Below are 18,437 nucleotides of genomic sequence, written 5' to 3' on the forward strand. Positions count from 1 at the left end.
TATTTGAAAAGGAGCTAATATCCAAAATAAAGAACTTACATAACTCAATAACAAAAAAACCCAAACAATCCGATTAAAATTGGGCAGAAGATCTAAACAGACATTTTCCCACAAAATCTTTACAGATGGCCACCAGGTTCATGAAAGATGCTCAACATCACTAAGCATCAGCAAATCAAAACCACGATGAGATACTGCCTCGCACCTGTCGGAATGGCAATTATCCTAAGATTAGAAACAACAAGTGTTGGCGAGGATGTGGAGAAAAGGGAGCCCTCGTGCACTGTTGGGAGGGGGATGTAAATTAGTGCAGTCGCTGTGGCAAACAGTATGGAGGCTCCTCAAGAAATTAAAAGTGGAACTAACATACAATCCAGCAATCCCACGTCTGGGTATTTATCCAAAGAAAATAAAAACACTAAATCGAAAAGATACCCGCACTCCCACGTGCATCGCAGCATTATTTACAATAGCCAAGACACGGAAGCAACCTGAAGGTGTACTAACAGGTCAATGGATACAGAAGATGTGATGTAATATATATATATCGGAATACTACTCAGCCATAAAAAGAAGGAAATCTTGCCATGACAACATGGATGGACCTTGAGGACATAATGCTAAGTGAAATAAGTCAGACACAGAAAGGTAAATGCCATATAATCTCATTTACATATGGAATCTAAAAAAAAAAAAAAGAGCTCATAGATACAGAGAACAGACTGGTGATTGCCAGCAGCAGGGGAAGGGGGTGAAAGGGTGAAGGGAGTCAGAAGGTACAAATTTCCAGTTTTAAAATAAGTAAGTCATGGCACTGTAAGGTACGGCATGGTGACTGTAGCGAATAATATTGTGTTGCATATTGTAAAGTTGCTGAGAGTAGATCTTAAAAGTTCTCATAGCAAGAAAAAAATTCCACGACTATGCATGGTGATGGATGTGAAACTAGACTTATATGGTGATCATTTTGCAGTATATACTAATATTAAATCGTTATGTAGTTGTACCTTCGTAAAAAAAGAAAAAAAAGAAAAGTCCTGGGTTACAGTTGGTTTGCTACCCTGCATGGTTCCGATGTCACCTCTGAGATCTGCCTCCAGGCATTTGCACACACTGCGTCCTCTGTCTGGGTAGCCTTTCCAGCCTCTTTGGCCCAGTTAATATCCCATCCCAGTTCATATCTCTGCTCCAGTGTCACCTCCTCAGGAGAACCTTCCCCGGTTTTCCAGACAAGATTCAGTCCCTTTGTCAAGTGTTCTTACATCATTCATTCATTATTTCTTTCCATCACTTAACCATTCAACCACTTATCCAATAAACAGCACCTACTCTGCTCTAGGAATTGTTCCAGGCACTGGGGACACAACCTTTGCCCTCATGGAGCTCACACTTAGGGATTATTCAATAAACAAGCAGAAAGACATGTGTTATGAAGGAAATAAATTAGGGTGATGCTGTGAGAATGACTGGTGGGAGGGGGTGGAGGCCTCTCTAAGGAGGTGATATTTGGATCAAGATTTGAATCAAGAAGCAAGAGCTGGCCATGGGAAGATCTGGAGAAAGCATACCAGTGGGAGAACAGCGAGTGCAAAGGCCCTGAGGCAGGACTGTGCCCAGCACATTGAGAAATACCTAGGAGGTCACTGTGGCTGGACCACAGCAGGAAGAGGTGAGCCCACAGAGGTAAGGTGGTAGCAGGTTGTGCAGGACTTTGAGGCCTCAAGGAGAGCTCTGGATTTTGACCTGGAGCAGGGGGCAGCCATTGAGGGTTTTCACAATAAGGTCTTGTGATTCTTCACAATTCCAACCTTCACCATCATTTGTAATTCTACTTCTGCATGACTATGGGGGTATTTGGCTCTCCTTCTGAGTTCCCAGAGGGGATAGCCACGTCCCTTCTGATCCCCAGATATACCCGTGTGTCTGACTCACAGCACATGTAGGTCTCAGGCTGGGTGCCCCCGGAAAGAGACACCGAGACAAGGATTCAAGTTATTTGGGAAGTGATCCCAGGAAGTAAGGGAGTGGGGACAGGGAAGGGAAGGCAGCCAGTACAGGGTACCTACTGAACGGGCTGGGAGCCTCTATCCCACTGGGGAACCCTGGGACCAGTGTGAACACGCCTCCACGGTATTCCCACCAAGAGGGGAGGAAATGGGGGTTTCTATCCACCACCTCCCATCAATCATTGGCTGCTGTCAGGGGCATGAGCCCTTGGGCACTTCCGGCTCGTCCCGGCTTAATGGGTTCTGGTGGCCAGAGAGCGCCCTCGGCAAAGAGACACAGGCGCTGGTGACTGGGAGCCACTGGGTCGGGAGCAGAGGGGTGCAGTCTATATTTAAGTAAATAAATGACTGCTTACCGGTAGAAGAGCCGAGAGAAAAGTGCCTCTGAGCACATTAGCGTGGGCATCACTTCCTCTTGAGTTTTCAGCAATTCCTCAGAGTTCCTCGGGGGGGTTGGTTTTTGCTCCAGTCTCTTGCTTTTTGTGTGGTTGGGATAGAAGTTTCTGGAAGCCTGCCCTGCCATCCCAGGAGGCTGTGCTCACCACATCCTGGGAAACTGGGGAGAGGAAATCTGGATTTTTCTCTAGGAAGCAGTTTCCTCAACAGTCCACAAGGCTTTATCAGAGTCCGGCCTTCTCTTATTCGGCTGGGCAGCCCTGCTGGTGATGGGCCCTCCATTCCAGGAGCAAAGCCCCGCTCTCCTTTCCCTGCTTGGGAACGCTGGACTGCACTTGGATAGCGCCATGGTCCCCTGCCCACGACCCAGAAACTGGCCTGGCTGGCAACAGGCAGGTGGGGAGGAAGGCAGGGGTTTGAACATGCCCCTCACCGCCTTGGGAGGGGTAGGGGACGGCAGGGGTGAGCTGTGGAAACGTGATGAGGTCACAGTCCCTTGGGGTGTTGCCCTGGTCTCGTGGTGCAAGATGCCTGGACCTCACATTCCACATTCCAGCCAGTGGGAAAAGAAAAGGGGGAAAGGCATTTCCCTCCCCTTTAAAATACAACCTGGAAGTTATCCCCAGAGCTTAGGATCACATCCCATAGGTCATGTCTAACTGCAAGGGAAGCTGGGAAATGTAGTCTTTCTGGAGGCAGCACCAGGATCAGCTACCAGTTCCAGGCTAGACAACTAGGGGAGGATGGATACTAAGGGACAACTAGCAGTCTCAACCACATCCCATTTCACAGATGGGGAAACCAAGGCAGAGAGTGGTTAAGTGGCTTCTACAAGGTCACACAGAGAATAAGGAAATAAAGTAAGAAAATGTATATAAAGCATAGGTGCCCAAAGCCAGCCTTACTCCTTAACCCTCTTCCCATACATCCTTGTAGTACCATCCATTGCAATTTATCGGTTTCGAGGGACTCCTTCAGAGGAGGATGCTAGAAATTTCCCCATACCCTTTAGGTCATCCAGGTATGACCTCGAAATAACCCAGAGGTTTTTAGGATCATTTCTCAAGCAGAACAAAGGACCCATGGCCCTTGTTTTCCTCCATGCCCTAGTAGGAGATGTGTCGAGGCAAGTTCCCAGCCAGAAAGATTCCCCTGAACTTCATAGAAACTGAAGCTCAGAAAGTGGAAGGGTCTTTCCCAAGGCTGCACAACTTGTTCCTGGCAGAGACAGGATTAAGACCCCAGATGAGAAGCCCTGGAGAAATACTGTCCTCCAGCTTCTAAAACCCGGGCCACATCATTCCTCTTCACCTTCTCATTGCCTATTCTCTATCCTGGTGTGTTTACATCCGTTTCTGTTTTGTTTTTGTTTTTTTAAGGTTTTATTTATTTATTTGAGAGAGAGTGTGTGCAAGCCGGGGGCGGGGGGCAAGGGAGAGAGAGAGAATCTCAAGCAAACTCCCTGCTGAGCACAGAGCCCCACGAGGAACCAAGAGTCAGCCGCTCAACCTCCGGAGCCACCAAGGCGCCCCTGTTTATGTCCGTTTCCGTTTTAATCTCTTTACTGCTGTGTTAGTGAGATTTCTGGAAGAAGCTGAGGTTTACATTCAGACTCTCTTACCTTCCAAAGCAGAACCTTGATTTTGTTTAGGAATGAAAGGTGATAGTTTTGCTGCAGGGGAGAGATTAAGATTGGGCTAAAACAGGGACGCCTGGGTGGCTCAGTCAGTTAAGCATCTGCCTTTGGCTCAGGTCCTGATCTCAGGGTCCTGGGATCGAGTCCCATGTTGGGTTCCCTGCTCTGCAGGGAGTCTTCTCCCTCTCCCTCTGCCCCTCCCTCCCAGTCTTGCAGGCGTGCGCGCTCTCTCTCTCTCAAATGAATAAATAAAATATTAAAAAAGAAAAGAGTGGGCTAAAACAGCCATATTACCTTTGCTATAATATCTCCCCTTTGCTAAAAGGCACTTCCTAGTCTCCCTTGCAGTGTGGAGCAGACACGTGACCAGTTCTGGTCAATTAGATGTGAAGGGAATCCCTCCAAGAAGATTGTGGGAAAGATTTCCTTTCCAGATTGAAAGAGCTCAAGGAGAAAGGACATTCCACCCTTCCCTAACACTTTTCTTCCTGTCTCGAACTTTATTAAGAATGTGATACTTGTGACTGTGGCAACTATCTTGTGACCATGAGGCAATGAGACTAAAGACAAAGCCAAAACACAGGATGGCCAAGCAGAAGGGCTGCTAGTGGCCGGATACTGGATGACACAGAGAGATGACTGATATAGATGCTGCCTTGACCCTGAAACTATCTCCTTCCAGACTTTTTGTTCTCTGAAAGAATTAAATGCCTTTACTATTTAAACCACTGTTAGTGAAATATTCTGAAATTTTCAGCTGAAGACATTCTTAACTGGTACACTTACGCTTAGTGCACCATATTTCAGCCCTGGAGTTTCTTCCCAAATCGCAGATGTCAGGACTGTCCCTGATTTCCCTGAGCAGCTACCACCCTGCCCCCCTTGCTCCCTTGGAAGCTGATGGAGAGCACCCCAATGGATCTACTTGGATCCTTGCGGGACGGGTGACCGTAAAGAAACCCACATAGTACTCCTTGTACTCAACATTTACTCAACTTAAAAGGGTACAACATTTGCTTATATTTTGAAGCTTGGATTCTCTGAGGAATTATCAACTCAGTCGTACGGCATTTGGAGAATTTCTGACTTCATAAACGTGTCTGTAGGAACTGGAATGCTTGGGCGCAGATAAGAGAATCACGATGACTAACCGTTATATGTTCAGTATAGCTGGCTGGGTGCTTTAATAAGCACTTCACTTACATTAACTCATTTAATCTTTACAACAACCCTATTAAGGAGATACTTATCTTTCCTCCATTCTTCAGATAGGGAAATTGAGGCACAGAGGTGGTAAGTGACATACCGGGGACGCGCTCCCAGGTACCTGACTGCGAAGTTCATGCTCTTAGCTGTCACTCTATAGCGCCGGTTAGCACTGGCTTCAGCCATATGGAGACCTATCATTTATTTTAAAAGAAGTTTGGTGTGGTCAGCTCTGGAGTCCTCTGTCCCTGCCCTTTGTCATCCTCAGCACACCAGCCTTGTGCCATGTCACTGGCACAAGATGGCAGCTGGGGCCAAAAAACCCTTCTCCCCCTGCTGTGTCTAAGGCAGGAAGGCTGGGGCAGGGGCGGCACTGGCAATCCTGCTTAGTGGAGACCATCTCCCTGGAGCGCCCATGTGGTGGACTCCCCTGGTGTGTCCTATTGGTCAGAACTAGGTCACATGCTCATCTTGGACCAATCCCTGGCTGACTGGAATGGGTGTGTCATGACTGGCTAGACCAATCACATTCATTGCCTGGGGCAGGGCACAGTGTGGTTGGCACAAATCAGGGTTTAGCTAGCCAAGAAGGAGGGGGATGGCTGTTGGATAGACACCAATGATGTCCGAGAGAGACTGACATTTACTGAGCATGTACAGAAAGCCAGGCTCTGTCTTCGGCACTTTGCATATATATCTCAAGTTTTCATGGTGTTATTTATGATGAACAATTAGAAGCCCAAACAACTTAAATGCCTTACTCCAAACGTAAACAGGACAGGAGGAACTTGGATTCAAATGCAAGCCCCTTAGACATCCACTGTCAACCCCAGTAGGTAGGGGTACCAGATAAAATACAGAATGCTCAGTTAAGTTAGAATTTCAGATAAAGAAAGAAACTATTTTAGTGTTAAGCATGTTCTAAGTGTTACATGGGGCATACTTATACTAAAATTTTTTAAAATTGATCTGAAATTCAAACTTAACTGAGCATCCTATATTTTTATTATTTGCTAAATTTGACAATCCTACTAGAGTAACCAGGAAAGAAATCTAAGCCGGGGGGGGGGGGGCGGCGCTCAGCCACGTTTTGCTTGTATAATGAACCCCAAGGAATATTCCTCAGTTCCACAAAGAAATATGTGTTCTCCCATTTTTCAAGATACCTGACCCCTCTTGGATTATTGTTTTCCTCCTTTTGAGAGAAATATAGGTACAGAGAAAATTTCCCTACTCTCAGGTAAACAACTGTGTAGGCATTGCGATAAATGGTGACTGGAATTTGGCCTGAGGGGACGAGGGAGGCAGTAGGGAGAGGTGGGGAGTGTGGAGAACTGGAGCATCCCTTTCAAACCCTCCCACCCCCTGTTGAATGTGGGCCCAGCACAGTCAAATCTTCCAGTGTTTTAGGGAGGTAGAAATCTGTTGTTTTTTTTTTATGTAAAAATCCCTTGATTTGTGAACATTGGCTCAAATTTTATTAAAATGCCACATGTGCCAAAGGAAACATATCTTCAGGCTTGTGGACGGCCAGGAAAAAATCTCTGCTGTTTAGCTTTGAAAGAGGAGACTGCAACCCTGTGAGGAGGGGGGTGGAGGAGAGACGGCGTTGGCAACTGGAGAGTGCTTGGGGCTAGGAACTGCGGCCAGACCTAGGTTCGAATCTCTTCCCTTCCAGATAACTGCTGTGTGATGGTGGGTGGGTTGCACAGCCCCTCTGTTTTCTAAAGCATTTAGAGGATGTAATCATATGCATCCATCTCACTGAGTAGCTGTGAGGCTTCCACTGAACAAGTTGGCAGAGGTAAAGCGCCTGGCACCGAGGGAGTGTATGCTAATTCCTTTCCCTTCCCTGGGAAGTGCTCACACGAAGTTCAATTTAAAAATGACTTGTTCAAGTTCTTTCTCACTCCCTCCTTTCCTTCTCCCCCTTCCTCCTTCCCTTCTACTTCCACCCCTCCTCCTGCTCCTCCTTCTTTTTCTTCTTTTTAAATCAAACAGAGTGAAGATTTAGGGCCACATGTTGGGAGATCTGGGACCAGGCCCTGGCTCTATTCCAATCTTGGAGCGAGACGTTAGGGGAAGGGTCACTTCCTTGTGGGGCCTCAGTTTATCCCTCTGTGAAATGGGCAGGTTTGATTGGAGATGGAGAGGCTCTTCCAGGTGTCAGGGTCCTGCTGTTCTGCGGCACCTTAGCAGGGAAGAGTGAGGGGTGGGACTGCGGCCTTGGTGGTCATGGGGGGCGGCCATGGCAGGAGGCTGAGTCAGAGGCACTGTCAGTGCTGGGAGAAAGGGAACAGACCAGCATATAGTGCCCGGTGACTTGCAAGTCACAGGAAGGCAGGAAGGGCTGTGTCATCGGGGAGCCCATAAACACCCTCCAAGGAGACCAAGGTCCCTGCTTGTCTTGGATCTGACCACAGGCCCATCCCAGGGATTTGGGATGAGAGCTCTTAATAAATCATCCTGCCCAGAACATAGAAGCCTGGAGCCGTCCTCCTGGCTTTCTGAGATCTGACCTCTGATGACCTGTCCCACCCACCTCCCTCTTGCCAGACCCAAGACTGGTGAGGTTCTCCAATACACAATTCTCTTCCTGCCTCTTCAGGACTTTGCACCCACTGTTCCCGCTGCCTGGAATGGTCTCTCCCTTTCTCCAGGCTTCACCAAGATAACGCTTCCTTATAGTTCCAATTTCAGCTCAAAGATCACCTCCTTCTCTGTTCTGCCGGCAAACGCAGGCCCTCCTATGGTCTCGTTCATCTTCTCCTCAAAGCCCTCACCACCATCTGTGAGCTGTGTTGAAGTGCTTGTCTGTTTGATCTGTCTGCCCCTCTCCTGAGGGTGGGGACTGGGAGGGCCATTTCAGCTACTCCAGTCCATTCACCGAATGAATGAATGAATGAATGAATGAATGAATGAAGCTCTCAGGAGGGTTCCAGGTAAATTTCATAGGCCTGGGGAGCTCAGCATCCTTTCAAAGAGATTTCACATCAGGTCTCTTTCATCAGCCTCAACCCTCCAGTATCTTTCCATTGTACTTAGAAAAAAATCCCAGGCTCCATCCTGGGCCTCACAGCTGCCCCCCAGGATCCAGCCCCCACTGAGCTCTCTGACCTCGGCTGCTCCAGGCTCCAGGTCTATTCCCATCCCCATCCCAGCTCCCACAGCCACACTGGCCTCCTTTTGTTTCCTCACCACACCAGGCTTGTTCCTGCCTCAGGGCAGGCACTTTCTGTTCCTCGTGCCTAGAATGCTCACCCCCAGGCCCTCCCGTCCTTCAGGTCTCAGCCACCCCACCTCAGGAAGGCCTTTCCCCTCTTCTCTCTCCCTCCCTTGCCCTATAAAGGAGCCTCAGTTCCTTCACAGCAGGTATCACTATCTGAAATTATCTCATTTATTTACAAATGTTTGATCAACCTTTAGCTGAGTTCATGGACATGCAGAATAAAAATGGCTTTCCCCAGCTGCCCCAGAAGCTAGACCTGGCCTCGTAACTGGGTTCCAGCCAATGGTTTGTAATGGGGAGTGTGTTTGGCAGTTTCTGGAGTCTTTCCTAGAGGTTTAGCTGTGGCCTACCATTTACCCATCATCTTTCCCTCTCCATCCTGCCACCTGGAAGGCAGATGAGAAGGCTGGCGCTGTGGCCTCCACTTTGGATCACGAGGAGAGCCACACCCTAGGGATGGGAGAGTCATGAACAGGAAGGAGCCTGGGACACTGAGAGCTTTGTGGAGCCTCCAAAGCAGCCCTGAACTGCCTACATCTGGACTTCATTCACACAAGAGAAAAATAAACTCTTTTGTTTATTGTTGATTTTTTTCAAATTAAGTTTATTATATTTTATTATGACTACATTTGTATGTCCTAGCAGTACACTCTAATGCAAAATGTCAGCTAGAACACACGCTGTGTCTTTTTATTCTAAAATGTGCTTGATATGTGTTTATCTACCTTGTCCAGAATTTTAGCTGGACTTAGGAGGAACCCTAAGCCTGAGAGGGGAAGCCACTTTCCTGAGGTCACACAGCAGAGGAGGGGCAGAGCTGGGTTCGACTGCAGGGCCCCAACTCCTAACCCCTAACCCTCATTTTGCAGAAGCTCCCAGCTTCCTCCGGGCGTGGCCGGGACGGCGGGGTGTGTGGGCTACCCCTACTCTCCCTTATTTCTCGGGGGCCCAGAGCACACTGGGAATGGGAGAGAAGACCCCAATTGAGGGAGTGGTGGGGGCTGCATCCCAGTTCTGCCACTGGCAAGCTGTGTACCTCGGGGAAGACCTCAGTCCCTCTGAGCCTCAGTTTCCCTATCTAGTAGCCACCTGCACCAGGGCAGGTGTCCTGTGGGTTCCCTAAGGCACTGTCCTGAAAATGTTTGCTACCTTAAGGAGGATAGAGCACTAGACACCCCCCCAAAGTGGAAATTCCTGGATTGCAGGCAGTGTCACTGGTATTAGGAGGGAGGCTACTTGGCGCAAACTTTGCGATCAGTTCTGGGTTCCAATCCTGACCCCGCACCTAGCAGCTGTGTGACCCTGAGAGTCACTTCCCTTGTGGTAGCTTTCTTTAGTGTCCTCATTGGAAAAATGGGGATTTGTTCCTTCATCCCACACATTTGTGCTGAGCACCCTTCATGCCAGACCACGTCTAGGTGCTGGAGACTCGGTGAAGGAATTGGGTGACGTCCTTCTCACAGGGCTGACGACCGTGTGCAGGGAGCCCGAGAGCGCAGAGACAAACACGGAGCACACGGGATGACAAGAAGACACACAAAGCAAACTGAAGCAGGGAGGGGGCGACAGAGCAGGAGGGGCTGTCTGACGCCCGGTGGTCAGGGAGGCGTCCCTGAGGACAGAACATCGGGGCAGAGGCCTGAATGGTGGGCGATGTGCAGTCCTGGAACGGCTGAGCCTGGTTCCCCCCATCGCCCCGTAACTCTTCCCGGGCCTCGTCCGGCTGAGTCCTGCCTTAGAGAGGGAGCCACACAGCGGCCAGCTCTGCGTCCCGGGCAGCAGCCCAGGGATGACTGAATGAAGCTGGGGACCCTGACTCTCTCCTTTCCTCCCCCTAAACGTCCCGTCCGGCAGCAAGCCCGCCTGTTCTGGCTCCTGAGGTCCTCACGAATCCATCCACTTCCTGGGGTCCCTGCTCACGTCCTGCCTGGTCCCCCTGCACCCGCCTCGCCCTCCCGCGGTCCGTCCTCCCCACAGCATCTGCACTGGCTGCCTCTGGCTCCTGGAACACAGCACGACAAGCTTCGTGGCTGAAAACAACACAGACGTATTTGCTTACGGTTCCGGAGCTCGGAAGTCTGAGATCAATCTCGCTGGGTTGGAGTCATGGTGCTGGCAGGGCTGGCTCCTGCTGGAGGCTTCCAGGGGGACTCTGCTCCCTTGTCTTGCTTTGTTTCTGGTGGTCACCCGCACTCCTTTGGCTTGTGGTCCCTTCTTTCGCCTGCTAAGCGTGTCCCTCCAGCCTCTGTTTCTGTCACTCTGTCTCTTCTCTCGGCCTCCTCCTCTTCTATAACCAAACCTCCCTCCCTCGGCCTCCCTCTTAGAAGGCTCCTGTGATTTCACTGAACACTCAGATAATCCAGAACCATCTTTCACCTCTAGCTCCTTAACTAAGTCACAGCTGCAAAGTTCCTTTTGCCGTAGAAAGTAACATTCAGAGGTTTGGGGGATGAAGAGGTGGACATCTTTGGGGGAACATTATTCAGCTGACCACAGCATCTAAAGGGATCCTGTCAGAACCTAAGTCAGGTCCTGTGCCCCTTCTGCTCAAAATCGTCCCTTGGCTCCCACCTCCCCTCAGACCTGACACATCTCCCACCTCCTCTTGTCCTCCTCCTCTCCTCCTCCCTGTCCTGGCTCCAGCCACAGGCCTCCCTTCTGTGCCTCAACAGTCCATGTAAGCTCCTGCCTCAGGGCCTTTGCAGACACTGTACCCTCTGCCTTTAACCTTTCACCCTGCCTCTTCCCAAGGCGGGTTCCTTGTCATCCTTCAGGACTCCCCTCCCCAGAAAGCCCTCTCGGACACCCCCTTCTCTAGAACAGCCCTTCCCTCTCCTCACAGTCACATTTAACACAGTCTGAAATTACCCTTCTTTCTTATTTATTGTCCCCTTCCCCCACTAGAGTGTTAGCTCCTAACACCCAGGAGGGGCTGGGTCTTTCTGGTTCTTGGCTGTATCTCTTTTGCACCTAGGACCGGGCCTGTCACATGGTAGGTGCTCAGAAAATACTTGCTCCATGAATCCATGTGTGGCCAGTTTCAGATGTCCCTCAGTGCTGCTGCGAATAAGATACAAATTCATTTAAAGGCATTCTGACCTTCCCAGGGACTTTTTGGCTTGATTTATTTTCTTAGCCGACGATTAAAACACTGCCTTCAGATGTAAAAAGTCAGCGAGGCATCACCTATACTAGGCAAGCAAGGACTCAGAAAGGCCCGGCCTAGAGCCAGGGGTCTCCTGAGGACAGAAGCCACCAGGAGAGGCAGGGGGTTTTTCTGATGAAGAGCAGGAGTGTGGCACATGGCCACCTGGGCAAGAGGTGATTTCTCTCTGTGCCTCAGTTTCTGCATCTGTAAAACGGGCAGCATAACAGGGCTTACCCTGTAGTGGGGACCTCGGTGCTATCGACATTTGGGACCAGATAATTCTGTGTTGGGGAAATTGAGCAGCATCCCTGGCCTCTGCCCACCAGATGTCAGTAGCAGTCCCCCCGTTGTGACAACCCCAGATGTTCCCAGATATAGCCCCATGTCCCCTGGGACGGGGGTGGGCCAAGACTGCCCTTGCCTGCCTCACAGGGTCATCCTAGGGGGTTGAGAGGTGATGTGGGCAGAGCATCTGGCCCCGAGCCTGGCGCTCAGCAGCTGCTCAGGGAACAGGGGAGCCGCTGTCTGGTTAAGCAGGTGACCAGGCTGGAACCCTGCCTCCGCCACTCGTCAGCAGCTGGTCTTGGGCAAGGGACTGTACCCTGCCGAGCCCAGTCTGAAAAATGGGATAACAATAGTGTTCATTGTCTTGGGGCCGTCAGGAGAATTAGAGACCATGCCCAGCACGTAGTAAGTGCTCAATAAATGGGAACCCTAATGAAGAGGGTGAGGGATGAGGAAAAGAAATATCCTGGAAAAGTGGGAACAAGAGAAAGGGTACTTTTAAGCTCTCCCTGGGGTCTCTAGAGTGTGTGCCCCTGCATTATTGGGGGACCCAGAGGCATAGCTGCCCACATCCAGGAGGCCAGTGGTTCAGCCCCTCAGCACTGCTGGGCTGATTTAATAATTAAGCTGGAAAGGGGTGATGGGGCTGGAAGGCCTGCAGTGACCAGGGCCTGGCCTTGTTTGGCTTCGGTGACGTGATGGCCCTGGGATCATGGCCTTCTTGAGCCCATAAACAGGGGGTTGGGCCCCGAGACAGGCAAGGCCAGGCCAAGGTCTGTGCCGGTGGCCTCCTGCCCGAGTCATGGAAGGGGTGGGAAGGGAGGCGTCCGGTGGCTGCCGCAGGGAGGGGGTCGCTGTGGAACCAGGGCTGTTGCTCATAGGGTCACTCCCTCCCCCCCACTGTTTCTCTCCCCTTCCCTGCCCAACAGCCTCTATTGTCCCCTCCAATTTATTGTGCACTTACTATATGCAGGGCTCTGCCAAAACACTTTGTATAGATTGACTCCCCCACCCCCCACGATGAAGGGGTACTCCAGCCCCGCCACAAGTGAGTGAGGCTCCCACGGCCCAGGTAAGCCATCAGAGGCTCCCAGCGCCTCGGAGGGCAAAGCCATATCCCAGCCCAGGGCCAGAGTCTCCCAGGCTAACCCCACAGCCCAGCCCACTGCCTCACCACCCCTTCCCCTGTTGTTCCCTCTTGCTTCCCTTTCTTTGTGTCTCTCTGTCTCTCTGTGTCTCTGTGTGTTTCTTTCTCTCTGTTTCTCTATTTCTCATCTTCACGTCTCTGTCTCTCTCTCTCTCACTGTGTTGCTCTCTCTCCTCTTCTCTCCCCGCCTAGCCTGTCTCTGACCGCCCCGCCTCGCGGCCCTGTCTCCCTGCAGCCAGCCCTTGTCCCGACGCCAGCACATTATGTCCCTGGTCAGACCCTGACGTCAGGCAGGGCCTGGCGGGCGGCCACGGGCTGCTGCCGGGCAGGCGGAGGGAGTGCACGCCTTCCCGGTCCCCACTGTAGTGGCCGCCTGCCCAGCTCACAACACCGGGCTCTGGCCCTCCCGGCCTGGCCTCAGCTGGCCCGAGAGTGGATGGCCCTTGGTGGCCACCTGGCCTGTGAGCCTGGGGCTGCCGGCCTCTCGTGTCTCCCTCCTCCACCCAGACCCCACAGCCACACGAGACGGCTCCTGGCCCTGCTCAATCCCAACCAGCATTCTGCAACTGGGGGGGAGTGGGGGAGGTTTGGAGAGTGTGAGGGGGGTGATTCTGGGTGACAGATGACGGGATGGCTCAGCTGGGGTTTTAGGGGCAGGGACTTGCCATCGGGGTACGGCCAGGCATGATGAAGGAACGCCCCACCTGAAGTACAAACAGTGCCCCTTGCCGAGTTGGTCTTAGGCCCCATCAGAGCTCGAGTAAGTGGTTAAAAAAATGTAATATTTCTTGTTTGGTTTGTTTGGTTTTCCCCCTCGTATTTTCAAAGCAATGCAATTTCCTTGAAGGACATTCTGAAGGGCACCTGAGCATCCTGGTTTAAAAACAGACTTTGGGGTTTGGACAGACCTAGCTCAGACCCAGCTGGGGGACCTCACACCAGTGGCTTCAACCGTGTCCTCATCTGTCCAGTGGGGATAAGAGACATAACACGCCTTGGACGGTTGTGGTGGGGATGAAGCAAAACCATGTTTCTAGAGCACAGTCGTCTTTTCTCTTGTCTCTTCCATTCTTCTCGTGTTAAATCGAGGAATGCAGAAAAATACCGAGAAAAAAAAACAAAAAAACAAGGTCGCCCAGAGAGAAGCGCTCGAAGATTTTCATGGCAATTCAGCTCCATGGACGTTTTTGTATTGAGATCCTACTGCTGCTGGCTTTGTCGTTTTTCACGAAACCGAAACCTGACTTGAAGTTTCTTTTCAAAAGATTTTGGCTTATTTTATCACCGTTTTGCGAGCATATGCACATTCAAAAGGTTTGAAGTGGGTCTAGTGAGGAGCAAGTCTCTTTCCCACCCCAGCCCCTGGCTCCCCTTCCTGGAAGCAAACACTGCTGGCAATTTCTTGTGTGTCCTTCCTTCCTTTCCTGGTGGTAAATCATCTTCAGACACATGATTTCTAACCCCTCTATTCATCTGGGCTTTGGCTGTGCTTTTTAATTCACTCCGTTATAAAGCATGACATTACCAAAAAAAAGAGAACATACAGACACTCAAAAGGAGGGGTACATAAGGAAAGCGAGTCACCCGAAATCTTCCGACCCCTTCAACATTCTGGAGCACACCCTCACTGGCTTCCTGCATCCTTGATGTCAGGGCACATTCTTGTAGCTGCAGTGGGTTTTCTTCTTAGTGCTGACCCGAGTTTGTGATGATGTATTTGTGTACTGATCTGATTGTTATCTGCCTTCCCTGCTCGGGACAGGGACGGCCATGCCTCTGTCCCCCCGCACCCCACAGCAGACTGCCGGCACACCGTAGGCCTGTAATGGATATTTTCCAAATGAGCAAAGGAGGGAGTGAATTTACGAAAGGGATTGTACGCTATATTACACTACCCTGTAACATACATATATATATATATATATTTTTTTTTTTTTTTGCTTAACATACCGGGTACATCTTTCCACATCTCCATTAGACAGCAAATCTTCATTTTTCATGTCTACACGGAGGCACCACAAGAAACATCTTTTTGATGCTGGCCAGAAGCTTCTGCCCCTAACTGGGAAATTCTTTTTCAAATGCAGATTTGTTAACAGATTCCATGTGATCTACCCGTGCCCCAGCCCTTCGGCGTTTACTTTCAGCCTGACACTTTACTGGTTTTTGTGGGCCCATTGTTTTCTGGGACAAGTCAAGATTTACTGTCTGTCCCTGACATCATGTTTTTCCAGAGAAGCTGAAGAGTAAAGAACTCATCCCACCCCCACCCCACTGTTTCCGACAGTTAAGGGTTCTGTGGATTTGCTGAAGTTGGGAAACCCAGTGTAACCCTTGCCTCTCTGGCTGCCTCTTTGCAAAGAGCACACACCAAGCTCAGTCCTACCCCGGGGCCTTTGCACTGCCTGTTCCCACTTGCTTCCCATGGATATTTATTCAACTAGCCTACTTTGGGTCTCTCATCAAATATCACCTTCTCAGACAGCAGAAGTCTGCAACCATTTTTCTAAATTAGCATCTCTCAGTCACTTACCCAGTTCTGCACTTCTTCATAAAACATATACCAGTATCTGGTATCATGTTATATCATATTATATTATGTTATATCGATACATTGGGGTTTTCTTATTTGCTGTTCATCTCCCCCACTATGAGGGCAGGAAGTTAGTTTGTCTTCTTTCCTGCAGTATCCCCAGTACCTAAAACAGGGCCTGGAGCATGGTAAGTGCTCAGGAAATACTGGCTGCATCGATAAATGTTCATTTCAGTATTCCAAGCTTCCTTCCAAGGCTAAGAACTGACTGCCATCATTCATTCATTCAAGATTTATGCACTGAGCACCTAGCACGCGCCAGGGCCCGTCTGGGTGCCGGGAGTACTATAGTGGGTAAGACGGACAGGTAGTCCTCTTGAAGGATGTGGTCTGGGAGACACCCACATCAGATAACGACATGCAGGTTGACTTGCTGGTCGCAGGTGGCAGGGTGAGAATGAGACTCGCGCTCTGCCAGATGTGGGCCCTCAGCTCTAACTCAGCCCTTGCAGAGCAGGGTAAACTGCCATGGTGATACCAGTGGGAGTGACATCCTCATCTTCTTTACTTCTGTCTGCTGTTCTTTCAGGACAAGTGGAGGACGTATTAAAAAGTGATGCAGGGGGGCGCCTGGGTGGCACAGCGGTTGGGCGTCTGCCTTTGGCTCAGGGCGTGATCCTGGTGCTGTGGGATCGAGCCCCACATCAGGCTCCTCTGCTATGAGCCTGCTTCTCCCACTCCCCCTGCTTGTGTTCCCTCTCTCGCTGGCTGTCTCTATCTCTGTCGAATAAATAAATAAAATCTTAAAAAAAAAAAAAAGTGATGCAGGAAGCCTTTCTACATTCCTCCCCAGCCCAGAGGGTCTTTGCTTGGGGAGCGAAGCTTCGCCCTACTTTCTGGCTGCCCCGCACCTTGCATACCTGTTTCCTTCAGGGAAGCTCCTTCCTTAATGGCCACTCTCCTGGAGGGAAATGCCAAAAAACTCACTTTCCCACCCTTCCTTGCAGCTTGGTGCAGGCATGGGGTTTGGGCTTCACCAGGGAGACATGCCTCCCAGAGACGTGTGATTAAAAGAGAAGGACAGGAAGGGGAGGTGTGGAGGAGAATGCACGGGCTCTAGCAGATGCAGTGGGAGGGGTCCTCAGCCACAAAGCAGGTTCCCTGGGGCAGCTCTTCCATGAAACACGAGAGAGCCTGACTGAGCCTCGCTCCTGGCTATGTAGATCTCCTGGGGTGATGGCTATTAACAGGCATTTAAGAAGGTTCATGTTCTTTGGCCCCCCCCCCCCCCCCCCGCCAAATCCCTATTCTGGAATTGTGTACTGAGGAAATAACCACAAATAGTGAAAATGCACAGAGATGTTCACGACAGAATTATTAGAGTAGTGGGGAGTCCGAAACTACCTAACTGCCCAATCACCAGGGAACAGTTGAGCTAATTAGATGGTAATTCCTAAAAGAATGTTAGAGACAATTCCTCCAGCAAAATATTAGTGCAATACTCAGGATTAAGTTCATCTTTGAGTGGCTAAAAGCCCCCAAATGCCAGGGGCTTAAATGAAACAGAAGTTTCTCTCTTATCTAAAAGAAATGTGGAGATGGCTGGTAGGGTGTTTTTATAAATACCAGGGCTGGTAGGGTGTTCTTATAAATTCATCCAGGACTCAGGTGCCTTTTCTCTGGCTGGCCCACCATGGCCCAAAACTGCCACTCCAATTCTGGCCATCACGCCTGTATTCCAGCCAGCAAGGAGGATAGGAAGAAGAGCAGGCACCCCCTCTCTGAGGACACTACTTGGAAGTTACTTATGTCTCATTGGCCAGAGCTTAGTGACATGGACACATCTGGGAAATGTAGTTTTTTCCTGGGTGGCCACATGCCCAACTAAAACTTGAGATTTCTATTATGAAAGAAGAGGGAGAGGTCAGGGAATGGAGGAGACACTGGGGTCTCGGCCACAATAGGCAACAATTACAAATAATGTCCAAGAGGATTTTGTAATAATATGAAAAAAAACAGTTTTGTAGTTTGGGGAATTTGTATATATAGTGTGATTGCAACTGTGTGACAAAATTTCAAAGCAGACAGAGCTTCTCAGAGGACAAGACTGCGAGAAAGTGGGGCTTTGTGGGAAGTCCAATAAGAAATTTTATTTTTTCTTTTTATTCTGTATTTTCCAAATTGTCGATAATTAGCAAATTTAACTTCTTGAAAAAAAGAATCCTGTGCAGATTACGGAATCTGTTTGGGCTATAATTCATACCCTGCAAGTCTGCTCTCAAACGCACCAAGGCAGCCAGATGGGAAAAGCAGAAATGAGCTTACATCTAGTCACAGACAACATGATTGTGAATGGGGAAAAGTCCAAGGCACCCACAAAAACTGACTAGAAAAAGAGGGACCTGGGATTTCTCAGAGGTTCAAATCACAGCATTGCTGAAATGTCAGCCCCACGACCTTGGGCAAACCACTCACCTGGCTGTTTCTGCCTCTGTACAGGAGAAGGACGAAAAGCATCCGTCTCCAGGTGTCCGGGGCTCTAGAAGGAGGTCGTTTCTGCAAAGTGTGTGCACCTGTGCCTCGCACAGAGCAAGCTCTAGATCACAGATTCTCCACCAGGGGGGAGGGTTTTGTCTCCCAGGGACATGTGGCCATGTCTGAAGACATTCCTGGTTGTCACAACCGGGTCGGAGGGAATGCTACTGACACCAGGGATGCTGCTCCCATCCTACGCGGCACAGGTCAGACTCCCACTACAAGGACTGATCCAGCCCCAAATGTCCATGATTCTGAGTGGCAAAAGCCTGCCCTAAACACACATCAGCTGCGACCATTATCGGGCCGGTTTCCT

General features: G+C 50.1%; 1 protein-coding gene across 3 annotated transcripts in view; it reads right to left on the bottom strand.

Annotated features, from left to right (window-relative positions):
• The window catches only part of PTPN1 (protein tyrosine phosphatase non-receptor type 1), a 125,561-nt gene extending 122,615 nt beyond the window's left edge, over positions 1 to 2,946 (bottom strand). The window contains exon 1 of one of the 3 annotated variants that reach the window (XM_057312473.1): positions 2,363 to 2,946. In XM_057312473.1, the coding sequence (XP_057168456.1) occupies positions 2,363 to 2,529 (167 nt within the window). In that variant the 5' untranslated portion in view covers positions 2,530 to 2,946. The remainder of the gene's footprint in view (positions 1 to 2,362) is intronic. The other 2 variants (XM_044385897.3, XM_044385899.3) reach the window with 2 other exon arrangements.
• Between the last annotated feature and the right edge of the window lie 15,491 nt (positions 2,947 to 18,437).

The sequence above is a fragment of the Ursus arctos genome, unplaced genomic scaffold, assembly GCF_023065955.2.
Source record: "Ursus arctos isolate Adak ecotype North America unplaced genomic scaffold, UrsArc2.0 scaffold_16, whole genome shotgun sequence".
NCBI lineage: Eukaryota > Metazoa > Chordata > Mammalia > Carnivora > Ursidae > Ursus > Ursus arctos.